This window comes from Zootoca vivipara, chromosome 14 (assembly GCF_965207765.1).
Source record: "Zootoca vivipara chromosome 14, rZooViv2.hap1.1, whole genome shotgun sequence".
Taxonomy (NCBI): Eukaryota; Metazoa; Chordata; class Lepidosauria; order Squamata; family Lacertidae; genus Zootoca; species Zootoca vivipara.
The window spans coordinates 27777930-27791570 of NC_142597.1; the positions used below are offsets into that span (position 1 = coordinate 27777930).

The 13641-nt window shown below is 47.3% G+C and overlaps 1 protein-coding gene across 1 annotated transcript in view; it reads left to right on the forward strand.

Moving 5' to 3' along the window:
* SNX19 (sorting nexin 19) overlaps positions 1–8212 on the forward strand; it is a 45487-nt gene extending 37275 nt beyond the window's left edge. Inside the window, exons 9-11 of the mRNA XM_060268619.2 lie at positions 4201–4385; positions 6360–6447; positions 7553–8212. Of these exons, the coding sequence (XP_060124602.1) occupies positions 4201–4385; positions 6360–6447; positions 7553–7688 (409 nt within the window). The 3' untranslated portion in view covers positions 7689–8212. The remainder of the gene's footprint in view (positions 1–4200; positions 4386–6359; positions 6448–7552) is intronic.
* The last annotated feature ends 5429 nt before the right edge of the window (positions 8213–13641 follow it).

The following is a 13641-nucleotide window of genomic DNA, read 5'->3' on the forward strand; positions in this document are numbered from 1 at the left end:
AATTGTGGGTTACCATATTTAACTGCATACCTCCTTTCAAGGTTTGTTTCTCTTTTTTCTCATTTGTTTAATTATTTGAGCCTTTAAATATCTGCCAGAAGATCGGCTTTTTCTACATGTTGTTTAATGTAATCCACAAATAATTTCCAATTTTTTATCCTCCCCTTCCTCCCCTATTCCTTTAATTTCATCATGCTTAATCGCCAAATTATAATATGTAACCATTTTTAGCTGCCAATCTTCTTTATTAGGTATTTTTTGGGTTTTCCAATTTTTTGCTATGAGGAGTCTGGCTACTACTGTTGCGTAGCTTACTATACATCTATCTTTGGCTTGGATGTCGCTTTCCATCATTCCTAATAGGAATATTTCCGGATTTTTTTTAAAAGGAATATTTTAGAATCTTCTTTAATTCTTTATAAATCATATCCCAGAAACCTTTGATATCTTCGCACTACACGTGTCCTTAGCTTGTTTGCTCAATGTGGAGAGAAGGAATGTTAAGCAGAGCATGTTCCTTATTCGTTTGTCTGTTTTCTACTGTTTTGAATTAGGAACATACACTGAGCCAGTCTAGCTCAGTGTTGCCTACACTGACTGGCAGCAGCTCTCTCCAGGGTTTCAGGCAGGGAGCCTCCCCCACCTGGAGATGCTGCTGTGGATTGAAGCTGAGACCTTCTGCGTTCAAAGCAGATGCTCCGCCGCTGAACTAGGGCTGTTCCTCCCACATTCTGAGATATACTGCCTTGGACCACTGAGGCTCCCTCTGTCTCCAGATGTTCACCGCCTTAAGGGGACAGCTGGGCCTGGGCTTCAGACGTTTGCTCTTTCTACCAGACACATCTGGGAGCCTGCTGCACTCCTCTCCCATCCCTCCGGGGTCAGGAAGGATCGCAGCTCTGCTAAACAAACACTTCATCAAACTGTCCTCCGGCCAGGGGTACAGAACACATTGTTCACGGTTTATACCGTTGTAAACTTTTACAGGGTAGGCGCGGAGAACATTTCCAGTAAAATTCCGAGCCACTCTCTTCTATTCTTGGCCGGCCCTTAAGAAGGGCTCTTGAGTGCTTTGTAGCCGCTGATTTACTGGCGATTTCGTTTTTTTGTTCTCTTCCTCGCACACTATTTAGCAACTTGCTCGACGTAGATCAGTCTGGTCCACGGCGGTGACTGGACCCCACGTTTTCCAGCATAAGAGGAAAGGCAGGAATTGTAGCAAGCAGGGACTATTGCAGCACTGGCAGATGACTGAGAGGAGATGTTGCAGAGGTGAAACATCTTTGCAGAAACCGGGATAATTTCCATAAAGGATTAGGGTGGCCCTTCTGAGCTTCATTTATTTCTCTCTCTTTTTGTGGATTCCTTGAGAATGGCTGCCGAGCGCTGGTGATGCTTAATAAACTTCCTTTTCCAGAACCCTCAGTGTGGTGTAGTGGTTAGAGTGTTGGACTAGGACCTGGGAGAGACCAGGGTTCAAATCCCCACTTGGGCCATGAAACTCACTGGGTGTGATGTTGGGCGCTGGTCACACTGCTTCTCAGCCTCTCCTATCTCAACGGGGTGGTTGTGGGGATTAATTTCTGTTCTGTGACTGTAATAAATCCATTCATTCATTCGTTGCAGCGATTAAATGAGGGTGGGAGGGAAGCCATGTACATCCCCGTTTGGCCAAAAGTTTTGTCAGTCCATCTGCTGGTGATGATAATGGGAGGTGGAAGGTGGGGAGATCTAGGAGCCTCCTTTTCCTATTAGTCTTGTGTTTCCTGTTGCTGTCCTCTCGGTGTCGGCTCCAATAGGGACTACCTCCTTGCCTTGTGGACTTTTGCTGTACGCCCAGTCCACACCACTGTCCAAAAGAAGAGGTGGAAGCAGGTGGAAGCTTCTGCATCTCCATGCTCAGCTCTTGGACATGTCATCATAATCTTCCATTATTGGGCAAGGTGATTGAGCAAGTGGTTGCTGAACAACTCCAGGCATGCCTGGAAGAAGCGGACCATTTGGATCCCTTCCAGTCGGGGTTCAGGCCTCATCATGGGACTGAAACTGCCCTGGTCGCACTGGTTGATATTCTCCAGCAGGCTAGGGACAAAGGTGAGAGCTGTTTCCTAGTCTTGCTGGATCTCTCAGCGGCTTTTGACACCATCGACCATAACATCCTTCTGGACCGTCTAGAGGGGTTGGAAGCTGGGGGCACTGTTATACAGTGGTTCCGCTCCTTCCTCCTGGGCCGTGTCCAGAAAGTGGTGGTGGGGGATGAGTGTTCAGACCCCTGGGCTCTCACTTGTGGGGTGCCTCAGGGTTCTGTCCTCTCCCCCATGCTTTTTAACATCTACATGCAGCCGCTGGGAGAGATCATCAGGGGGTTTGGGCTGGGTGTTCATCAGTATGTGGATGATACCCAGCTCTACCTCTCTTTCAAATCAGAATCAGTGAAGGCAGTGAAGGTCCTTTTGTGAGTGCCTGGAGGCGGTTGGAGGATCGATGGTGGCTAACAGATTGAGGTTGAATCCTGACAAGACAGAAGTACTGTTTGTGGGGGACAGGAGGCGGGCAGGTGTGGAGGATTCCCTGGTTCTGAATGGGGTAACTGTGCCCCTGAAGGACCAGGTGCGCAGCCTGGGAGTCATTTTGGACTTACAGCTGTCCATGGAGGTGCAGGTCAATTCTGTGTCCAGGGCAGCTGTCTATCAGCTCCATCTGGTACGCAGGCTGAGACCCTACCTGCCTGCAGACTGTCTACCAAGAGTGGTGCATGCTCTAGTTATCTCCCGCTTGGACTACTGCAATGCGCTCTACGTGGGGCTGCCTTTGAAGGTGACTCGGAAACTACAACTAATCCAGAATGCGGCACCTAGACTGGTGACTGGGAGCGGCCGCCAAGACCACATAACACCGGTCTTGAAAGATCTACATTAGCTCCCAGTACATTTCCGAGCACAATTCAAAGTGTTGGTGCTGACCTTTAAAGCCCTAAATGGCCTCGGTCCAGTATACCTGAAGGAGCGTCTCCACCTCCATCATTCTGCCCGGACACTGAGGTCCAGCACCGAGGGCCTTCTGGCGGTTCCCTCGCTGCAAGAAGCCAAGTTGCAGGGAACTAGGCAGAGGGCCTTCTCGGTGGTGGTGCCTGCCCTGTGGAACGCCCTCCCAAAAGATGTCAAAGAGGAAAACAACTACCAGACTTTTAGAAGACATTCAGGGAGGCTTTTAATGTTTAATAGATTGCTGTGTTTTATTTTTCTGTTGGAAGCCTCCCAGAGTGGCTGGGGAAACCCAGCCAGATGGGCGGGGTATAAATAATAAATTATTATTATTATTATTATTATTGTTATTATTATTATCATCATCATCATCATCATCATCATCAGAGTTCTGTTGGGTCAGGCCACCGGCCCATCTTGTCCAGCATCCTGTTCTCACAGTGGCCAACCAGATTGCCTGTGGGAGACCCGCAAGCAGGACCCAAGCGCAAGAGCCCTCTCCCCTCCTGTAGCTTCTGGCAGCTGCTGATTCAGAAGCACTGCTATCTCCAGCTGTGGAAGCAGAGGATAGCCAACATAGCTAGTAGCCATGAAGGCAGCAACAGCAAATAGGGGCCACAGACGCAAGGGGTTTGTGGTTGGCACCTTGCCACGGCGTGGCCCTCAGCAGTTGCCTAACAACACCAAATCACTGGCATTGGCCCTGGCCCTGGCCCTGTCTCCCACCACTGTGAGCTCTGGTCTTAAAGCAGCTCTCCCTTTAGCAACGGGCTCATCCTCTGTTCGTGTCTGTTTCAAATGCAGAACCCATGACGGCATGCACAAGTTATGTGTCTCCAAATGGGAAGCCGACACCCCTTGCCTTTGCAATCTCCATCTCTTTTTTTATACCGTCTGGCTCAAAGCTGCTCTGGTCCGGCACGGTCCGTTTTTCTTTTGAAGCAAGGTCATGCCTCAGTCATGGGTTGGCTATCTTTTTATATTCACAATCGAGATACCTTTGCACAAAATCCCGGCACAGAAATCCTTTCTCGAGCACCCCGGATGAACAAACTCTGGTGTTTGGGTCGGTCGGCGTCTTTATTTTTAGCCCGTTTGCTGTCTGTGTGGTGTTCCTATTGTGAAGCATCAGGTTTTTTAAAATAGCATCAAAAGCGCCAGCATAGTAAACTTAGTCCCCAATCTCTTCTTTCCTTCCTTTTTTTCCTGATTACAGGTGGTTGGAAGTTCAGGTGGACAATCTGACCTGCACTCAGCGCTGGGTGCAGTACCTTAGGTTGCTCCAGGAATCAATATGGCCTGGTGGAGTCTTGCCTGCAGCCCCCAAACCACTCAGAACAGAGGAACAGAAGGCTGCAGCAGAAAGGCAGGCCTTACAGATTCTCATGGGGATTCTGCCTGGTGAGTGAACCGATTTCCCTCCCCCCCCGCCTTGCGAGTGAAACAAGAGTCGACTCTTAAGAGTCTGGGTCAGGATGATCAAGGGTCTGGAAACCAAGCCTTATAGGAACGGTTGAGGGAGCTGGGTATGTTTGGTCTGGAGAAAAGGAGATGTGATAGCCATCTTCAGATATCTGAAGGGCTTCCACATTGAAGTGGAGCAAGCTTGTTTCCTGCTGCTCCTATGAGCCAATGGATTCGAGTTACAAGAAAGGAGATGATAAGAGCCGTTCGATAATGGACAGACTCCTTCAGATGGTGCTGGACTCTCCTTCATTGGAGGATTTTCAACAGACCTTTCCTGGCCACCTGTTGGGGATTCTTAAGCTGTGATTCCTGCCTTGCAGGGGGTGGAACCAAATGAACTTTGGAGTCTCTTCCAGTTCTGTGATTCTATAATGAACTGGTGTTGCAAGCATTTTGGTGTAGAACTCCCAAGTCCATCTTAGGCTAGGTTTTCCTTTGCTTTATGTATTGAGCATGATGGAATAGGTCTTATAGATCAGAGGTACTGGGTGGATACCAGTTTTCACCTGGCCATAATGGGTGGGTCCAGTTTTCATCTGGCTGCATCACAGGGAGAGTTGTCACAGCAAGGCTCTCTTCACCAACCTGGCTACGTCTCATGGCCTAGTGGTTTCTTCTTTGTCAGAATTTCCCCTTTCAGCAGCCATTCCATCTGGCTGCATCTAAGGGAAGGGCAAGACAACGAAAAGGTAAAAAAAGTAAAGGACCCCTGGACGGTTCAGTCAAAGGTGCTATGGGGTGCAGCGCTCATCTCGCTTTTCAGGCCGAGGGAGCCGGCGTTTGTCCACAGACAGTTTCCGGGTCCTATGACCTGCATGACTAAACCGCTACTGGTGCACAGAGGACTGTAACGAGTGCCAGAGTTCATGGAAACGCCGTTTACCTTCCCGCCACAGCGGTACCTATTTATCTACTCACACTGGTGTGCTTTCGAACTTCTAGGTTGGCAGGAGCTGGGACCGAACAACGGGAGCTCACCCCATCACGCGGATTCAAACTGCCAACCTTCCGATCGGCAAGCCCAAGGGGCTCAGTGGTTTAGACCACAGTGCCACCCGCTCCCTAGTGCAAGACAACAAAGCCCTTCATGTCAGGCGAGACCAATTGCCATTTGGCTTCTGACTTCTTAGAACTTCCTCTTTCAATGGCCATTTCACATGGTCATCACTTAACTTCACTATGCAACAGTGTGAAAGAGTTGGATTTATCTGAATTTGCTTTCCCCCAACCCTGTTCTTTTCTTCCACCTCAATATCATATATTTTTGATGGCAAGTCACCTTTAGTGCAACCATGACCTCTAAAACCCTGATCTGACCTTTGATCTAGGGACATTAGGCAGTGCTTCATCCATCCCCAACTGGGTCCCTATAGGTATTTTGAATTAAACTTGCATCATCCCTGACCATTGGCCCATATTGTCTGGGGCTGGTGGGTAATGTAGTTCAAAGCAGAAAGCCAATGGTGGTGTGACAGTTAGGACCTGGAGGTCAGTGTAGGACCTGGAAAAGACCAGGGTTCAAATCTCTCTACTCAACCATGAAGCTCAGTGGGTGACCTTCCACCCGTCCCTGCCTCCCAGCCTAACATCACAGGGTTGTTGATGTGGGGATTAAATGAGGAGGAAGAGAACCATGTATGCCACCTTGGGCTCCTTGGAGGAAAAGGTGGGATATAAATGCAATAAATAACTCAACAGTAGAACATCTGGAAGGTATCTGGTTGGAGAAAGCTGGTATAGTCATTCAAGAGGCATATGTCTCCTGGTGATATTTATTCAGTTCTAAACATATTTTTGGTGCCCAAAGAATTAAATCTTGCTGCATACTCCTCCGCGTATAGCACCTTGTATTGTACTGCAAGATCCACATTGTACTTGGGAATTCATGCCAACCTCTGATGTCAACAGAATTAATCCTGGAAATCCTTGGGACCAGTAAATGTCGACAGAGTTGGAGCCTAGTCCTGGAGTCCATGCAACATCCTATCATAAACAGGTAACCTTGGCAACATGGCATCCTTACAGACGAAGAAAGACGTGTGTACAGTGCATAGCTTAAGAAAAACCCAAAACAATTGGATCAAATTGCCCAGGGATCATATGGAATACTTTGCTTTAGCAATACTCTGAGGTGCACCAAGCTAATCTCTGGTGCATCTTAGGTGCTGGTGGGGGGACAATCAGATTAATCTAACAAAAGAACAGAGGAAGAGCCTGCAGGATCAAGCCTGTGGCCCATCTAATCCAGCATCCTCTTATCACAGGGGCCAACCTCTGTGGGAAACCCTCAAACAGGACATAAGTGTAACAGAATATTTGAGAGAGTGAGTGCCTTTTTGCTATGTATTGTGGGCACTAAACTTAGCTATCCTCCACGCTCTGGATCGTCCGTAGCTGCCATAGGCAAACTTTTCTGTATTGTTGTAATAGCTGATATTTTTTCCCCCAAAATGAAAACAAAAGCTGCAATTTACAGGGTTCTGCCAAGTTGATTTGTAGATCAGACCAAGGGAGCTGGGATATCATCTCTCTCCTAGGAAGGAGCTAGTGCTGTTTGAGGTGGGAACTGGTTTCTTCTTTACAAACCCTGGGGGAGATGGGGAGGGGGGGTTCCTTTCTCCACAAGACCTCACCTTATGGGCAGCACTTCTCCATGACTCCTCTGTATGCACTGCTGTGCTTGGCAGCTCGTTGATGGGACGTACAGATAGGAAGGAGGAGGAAATAGCCCTCCTACGTCTTACTTTAGGGCAAAGAAGGACTTGGCCATTGGCCCACCTAGCTCAGTACGGTCTGCACTGATTGACACCAGCCCTCTGGGGTTCCAAGCAGGTGCTTTTCTTAGCAGGCCTACCTGGAGATGCCACCGAGGGCATTTTGCAGGCGACACATGTGCTCTCGTGCTCAGTGGTGGCCATCCCCCAAGCGAGCCGATTCAGCAGTATCCATCACTAAGGCACAAGTCATCCAGTATTTCCCCCTCTTCATTGTAGTCCATATTGAGCTCAGGCTGTCGCCTTTTCCCCAGCAGAGGGCCTTAATGCGTGGAATATCCCTTAGGCTTTCCAAGCCCCCTGAAAGTCCTGTGTTCTTTCTTTCAGGCACATGGTTTACTGCCTCGCAGACATCCTCCTGGAATTTTTGATCCCCGATTCCCAAGTGGATGAATCCAAAGCAACATCCGTAGGCACGCCTGCCTGTGGAGTGAGTGAGAGAGCGGGTCCTTCAACACACTAACTCGGAATGGCTTTGCTAGCAGTAGAGGAGAAGTGTGTGTGTGTGTGTGTGTGTGTGTGTGTGTGTGTGTGTGTGTGTGTAAAGGTGAATCCCTAGGCATCAATTCTTGGCATTTCATTTCTGTTGGACTGAGCCATGGGCCTCTGCTGATGAAGGTGCACAAGACTGGCTGCTGAAACTGAGATGAATGGTCCAAAGGTGTTTACTTGTACTGTAAAAATAGTGTCCATCCCTGAGCTCAGGAGCAGCTCTTGATTAGAAGGTATCCTCTTCTTATAGAGGTGAATAAGCTTGAGAATAGGACAAGACCTCACTGGCATTCCTGGATAGATGTGATTTCACTTATTGCATGTTGTTGTTTTTTAAGCTACATTCAAGCTAGTAAGCTTGGACACTCCCAAGACTACATGCAGATATATGGGCATTCCATTTCATGATCTCTCCCCATTTTCCCTTACACAACATTATCCTCAAGAGTTGGAAATCAAATGTTTAGTAATTAAAATAAAACTATCCTTCCTTTATTTGGTGTCTGTTGTCCTTGAAATTCATGTTGTCTCTTAAAGCACAGAACTACCCAAGGAAAAGTTGTTTTTTTCTGTCCGGAATGGTTGGAATCAACTTGAATCAATGGTTTCTGCCGGGTGGTTTGCAAAACTCAGGGAGAAGCTGGAACGTGGGTAGGCAAACTAAGGCCTGGGGGCTGGATCCAGCCCAATCGCCTTCTAAATCCGGCCCGTGGACAGTCCGGGAATCAGCGTGTTTTTACATGAGTAGAATGTGTCCTTTTATTTAAAATGCATCTCTGGGTTATTTGTGGGGCCTGCCTGGTGTTTTTACATGAGTAGAATGTGTGCTTTAATTTAAAATGTATCTCTGGGTTATTTGTGGGGCATAGGAATTCGTTCATTTTCTCCCAAAATATAGCCCAGCCCCACACCCCCACACCCCAAGGTCTGAGGGACAGTGGACTGGCCTCCTGCTGAAAAAGTTTGCTGACCCCTGAGCTAGAACCTTGGCTAAATCCTTGACTCAGTCACTGGCTTGCTTGAAAGAAGATGATGCCATTAATTTTGTAGCTAATTGGGATGGTTCTTCCTACTTTTCTATGAAGGTCTGCTGCAAGCCTGGGATCAAAGCTGTTGTTGTTTTATTTATACTCCGCCCATCTGTCTGGGTTTCCCCAGCCACTCTTGGGTGCTAGTGGGTCTGGATCCAACATACACAGGTGTACCCAAGCGAGCCTGGGATTGAGTCCCAATACCTCCCTATACATAGATTCTTAAGCGTGATGCTGGCCATCTCGTTCCTGCCTGTACTGATCAAGTAAATTCAAGCACACTTGTGATGGAATGACAGTATGAACTGAATGTAAGCAGTATCCTGGAGGAAATGAGAGCTGGTGTATACCGAAGGATTGTGCGAAAGGATCATTAAAGGACAATACAGTAGCTGGATTGTTAAACAGCTGGTCAACACCAAGGAGGCCCTGTCACAAGTCACCACCTACTGGACACCCCCCCCCCACTGGCAGCACCACCAACAGAGCCACCTGCCAATCGTAGAGCTCAAGATGTTTGATACTGGGGAAGGTGCTGTTTTAGGTGCAAATTGCAGCTGCAGGGAGCCGATCAGGACCAGGCCAAGCAGTTAAAGCTCCCGACCCCTGATGGGGCCATGGCTCCTGCACCTGCAATTTACATTTTTAAAACCACGTAGGTGATGACTAATATGTTGCCTAGTGATTGACAGGAGTCCAGGCTTGTGATCTAGGCCAGCTAGAGCTTCTGACTAATCTTCAAGGCAGAACCACATAAAGCACATTGCAATAACCCAGCCTGTGGCCAGGGTTTGATCACTGGGGGAGGACGGGCTAGCTAGGTAGCACAAGGCAAGAGGGGCTGCATTTTATTTCAAAAAGTTTGAGCCAAGAATTAAAACAATATTAATTTTATTTTAAATTGAGGGGGAACCCGATACGGCAAAGTGCTTGGGTCATATATTTTTCCAGATTAGACATGCCACAGAAAGATCCCAGATGCCGTCGGAAATCCATTACCTGCAACTAAAGTGAACATTTGCGCAACACATGATGTGGTATTAGCTGTGAAGGCCAAGTTCCCTTCACTAATATCCACCCCAGGCTAGACTGGGCCGTTTCCAGTGTCAACAGCTCTAAGATTAAGCACTTATCCATGCACAGAATGCTGTGTAATTAGTACCAGAGCAAACTGGGAATTTTGCACCAAAGAGGGGAATTGGCACCACTGCTGTGTCTCTGAGATATACTGTACCATACACACACAAACACACACAAACAAATATATATATAGATAATAGATCTTGTGTAGGCCTAATAAGATTTCCCAACATCTCCATACTGGGAGGCTTAGCTTTGCTAAGATAAATGAACACTGCAATCAATGATACAGTAAAAGAGCCCCTACATTTTAATTGTACCTCTGTGCTGCCCATCTTGTTCTTGAGGTTGCTAGTTTGCAGTCCAAAGACTGTGGCTTGGTTCACAGTGTACAGCTTGCATGCAACAGATGAGCAAGAATGCATTCTCCTGTCCACTGGGAATGACAGCAACCAGACCTACATGACCATCATGCAGTAATAGTTACCTACGGCCTATACATGGGAAGTCTATATTTTACTGTATTTTTATCTTACCCTCCAAGTGTCACTATTTTCCAGGGACAGTCCTGGTTTTATAGAAGCTGTCCAGGTTTCTGATTGGATCATGAAATGTCCTGCATTTCCATAGGATGTCCCTATTTCCATGGGACAAATGCTGGAGAGAATGGAGTTATGCGACCCCTGAGCCAAGGAGACACAACCTTTAAAAGACATCTGAAGGCAGCTTTGTATAGGGAAGTTTTTATATGTTTAATGTTTTTATATACAGTATGTTGGAAGCTGCCCAGAGTGGCTGAGGCAACCCAGTCAGATGGGCGGGGTATAAATGTTATTGAATAGAACATCCTTATTTTCATCGGAGAAATGTTGAAGGGTATATGTGAGTCTACAGAACAGGGGCCAGCAAACTTTTTCAGCAGGAGGCCGGTCCACTATCGCTCAGACCTTGTGGGGGGCTGACTATTTTTTTGGGGGGGGGATGAATGAATTCCTATGCCCCACAAATAACCCAGAGATGCATTTTAAATAAAAGCACACATTCTACTCATGTAAAAACCCACTGATTCCCGGACCATCTGCAGGCCAGATTTAGAAGGCGATTGGGTCAGATCCACCCCCCGGGCCTTAGTTTGCCTACCCATGGTACAGAACCTCTGCCCCTGCACATCCCAAAACAATCTCTGAGATGGGTTAGGGAGAGCGTGCTTCTTCTTTGGCGATCACTCGTAGCTGGGTAAGATTGTCTTCCATACACACGGTTTTAACAATGAGTCCGTGACTGTGGAGGCCAATTCTGGATCCACACGTCCTTCCACAGTAGGGACATTGGTTTCCAGACGGGAGTTGATCACGGTGTGGATTTGCCAAGCGTGCCTTCCTCTTAGCATGTTTCTCCCTTGCGTCCTGAGATCGAGTGTTTTCAAAGCCCATGACACCTTTGGTAAAGGCTGTTCTCCAACTGGAGTGCTCGCAGGCCAGTGTTTCCCAGTTGTCAGTGTTTATACTACATTTTTTTTAGATTTGCCTTGAGACAGTCTTTAAACCTCTTTTGTTGACCACCAGCATTACGCTTTCCATGGCCAACATGCAAGGACACCCAGTGAGTTTGGGGGCTAAGCAGAGATCCCACTCCAAGCCCAGTTACATCACAGCGCACAATGATGGTATTGGCTCCAAGTGCACCATTCTTTTTGATGAGAGTGCAGTCCCACATCAGATGCATTTTCCATGTGCAAGACTTAAGCAAAAATCGTGTCTATCACGTGGCCTTTGGGTAGGCCTGGAGAAGGTCTCCTGTGGTTTTCAGCAGCTGGTATTCAGAAGTATCCCTGCCCCCAACCATGGAGGCAGAATATAGCCATCATGGCTAGTAGCCATGAAATTGCCCAATCCTCTCTTAAAGTCATGCAAGGTTGTGCCCATCACTGCCTCCTGTGGGAGTACAGGTAAAGGTAAAGGGACCCCTGACCATTAGGTCCAGTCGTGACCGACTCTGGGGTTGCGCGCTCATCTCGCATTATTGGCCAAGGGAGCCGGCGTATAGCTTCCAGGTCATGTGGCAGAGCAGCACATGGAAACGCCGTTTACCTTCCCGCTATAGCGGTTCCTATTTACCTACTTGCATTTTGACGTGCTTTCGAACTGCTAGGTTGGCAGGAGCTGGGACCGAGCAACGGGAGCTCACCCCGTCACAGGGATTCGAACCGCCGACCTACTGATCAGCAAGCCCTAGGCTCAGTGGTTTAACCACAGCGCCACCTGGGTCCCTGTGGGAGTAGGTAGGACTAATTCCTTTTATCTGTCCTGGATCTTCCAACATTCCGCTTCATTGGGTGTCCACGAATTTTAGTGTTATGAGAAGACGCAGAAAAAGCTTTCTCCACTTTCTTCATGCCCAATATCATTTTATAAACTTCTAGAGCCGTCAAGTATCACTTGGCTAAATCCATCTTCCTTCCTGTTCCCAAGGTTCTCTTGGGTCGAACGGAAAAGAGGGGCCTGTTCTTGAAGAGGGCGAAAGAACACCTGTTCTTGAAGAGGGCGAAAGTGGTGAGGATCAAAGACCATAAACTTCTTTATTTAAAACCCCCTTTTAAGAAACCGGCTTAGCAAAGCGTGCATATTTTCTCTCAAGTGCCGTGGCTCTTATAGAACCTCCTTGGCCGTCCTTCAGCTTTCAAAATCAACAGAACTTAGCAAAGGAGACTACCTTGACCAAAGATGGCAGAAGGAAGTGGATGGGTGTTTAGCAGAAAGGATAAAAGTCAAAGCTGTTTGCTCTCCAAGGCTACTTTTCAATGCAAAGCACTTCAGATTTCATACAAGGCAGGCTGCAGCTCTCAAAACCTCAGCACTCTATTTGGGGGCTTTTAACTTTCCACACCCACACACAGTCCCTATTCTTTCCACCTCTAGATTACACACATGCCCCCTTCTCCTAATAATAATAATTATTATTATTATGTGCACCTGTGAGAAAGTTGTTTTAATCCCCTTGTATTGCAGACTGTCTACTATAGCTACCCTCCACCCCAAAACGGACATTTTCTAAAGGGAAGTTCACAGCCAGAAACTTTCAAGTAGTTTCCAAGGTCTCTGTTCCTGCTTTTATTTGCTGAATGCTAAATTCAAGGGTGGGTGGGTGTGGAACTTGACCATGTAGAATCAGTGGTGGACCTACATTGGGGGGGGGGCATGAAGCTTGCACTGTCACGGGTGGCACTTAGCAACCAGCAACCGAGGTCTGAGTAACCACTGTTACCTTCTTCACTGGGGTTGTTCCATGACAGATCACCACACCTTTATAGCACCTGTGCTACTAAAACTAGGGAATTGTTGAAATACAACAAGAAATTAATCAATTTAAGACATGTGACTCAAATTGGGTGTACCAAACCCAACATTTTAAAGCAATGTGGACTAAAGTTTCATTAGTTTCATAGTAGATCCGCTCCTGTGTAGGATCACCTATGGGAAGAATCTTAAGAACATAAGAAGAGCCCATGGGATCTGGCCAATGGCCAACCAGATACCTGTCGGAAACCCACAAGCAGGACCCGGTGAAAATGAACAAGACAAAGCGGGGGGGGGGGGAGAGAGAAATAGGTTAAATCCTACCATTAGTGCCTAGGGTCTGAATCCCAAAATTCTAGGATCCAGATTTGATGAGAGTTTGCATTTGTAAGAGCCATGGAAGATGTTTCAATCCAATAGCTAGTTCAGCTACTGCCGAAATACAAAGTCTTGCTGTATGTTTGATCTTTTTGGTAGTCCAATACCAAGGATTCCTAGCAATGCCCTTGATTTTCTT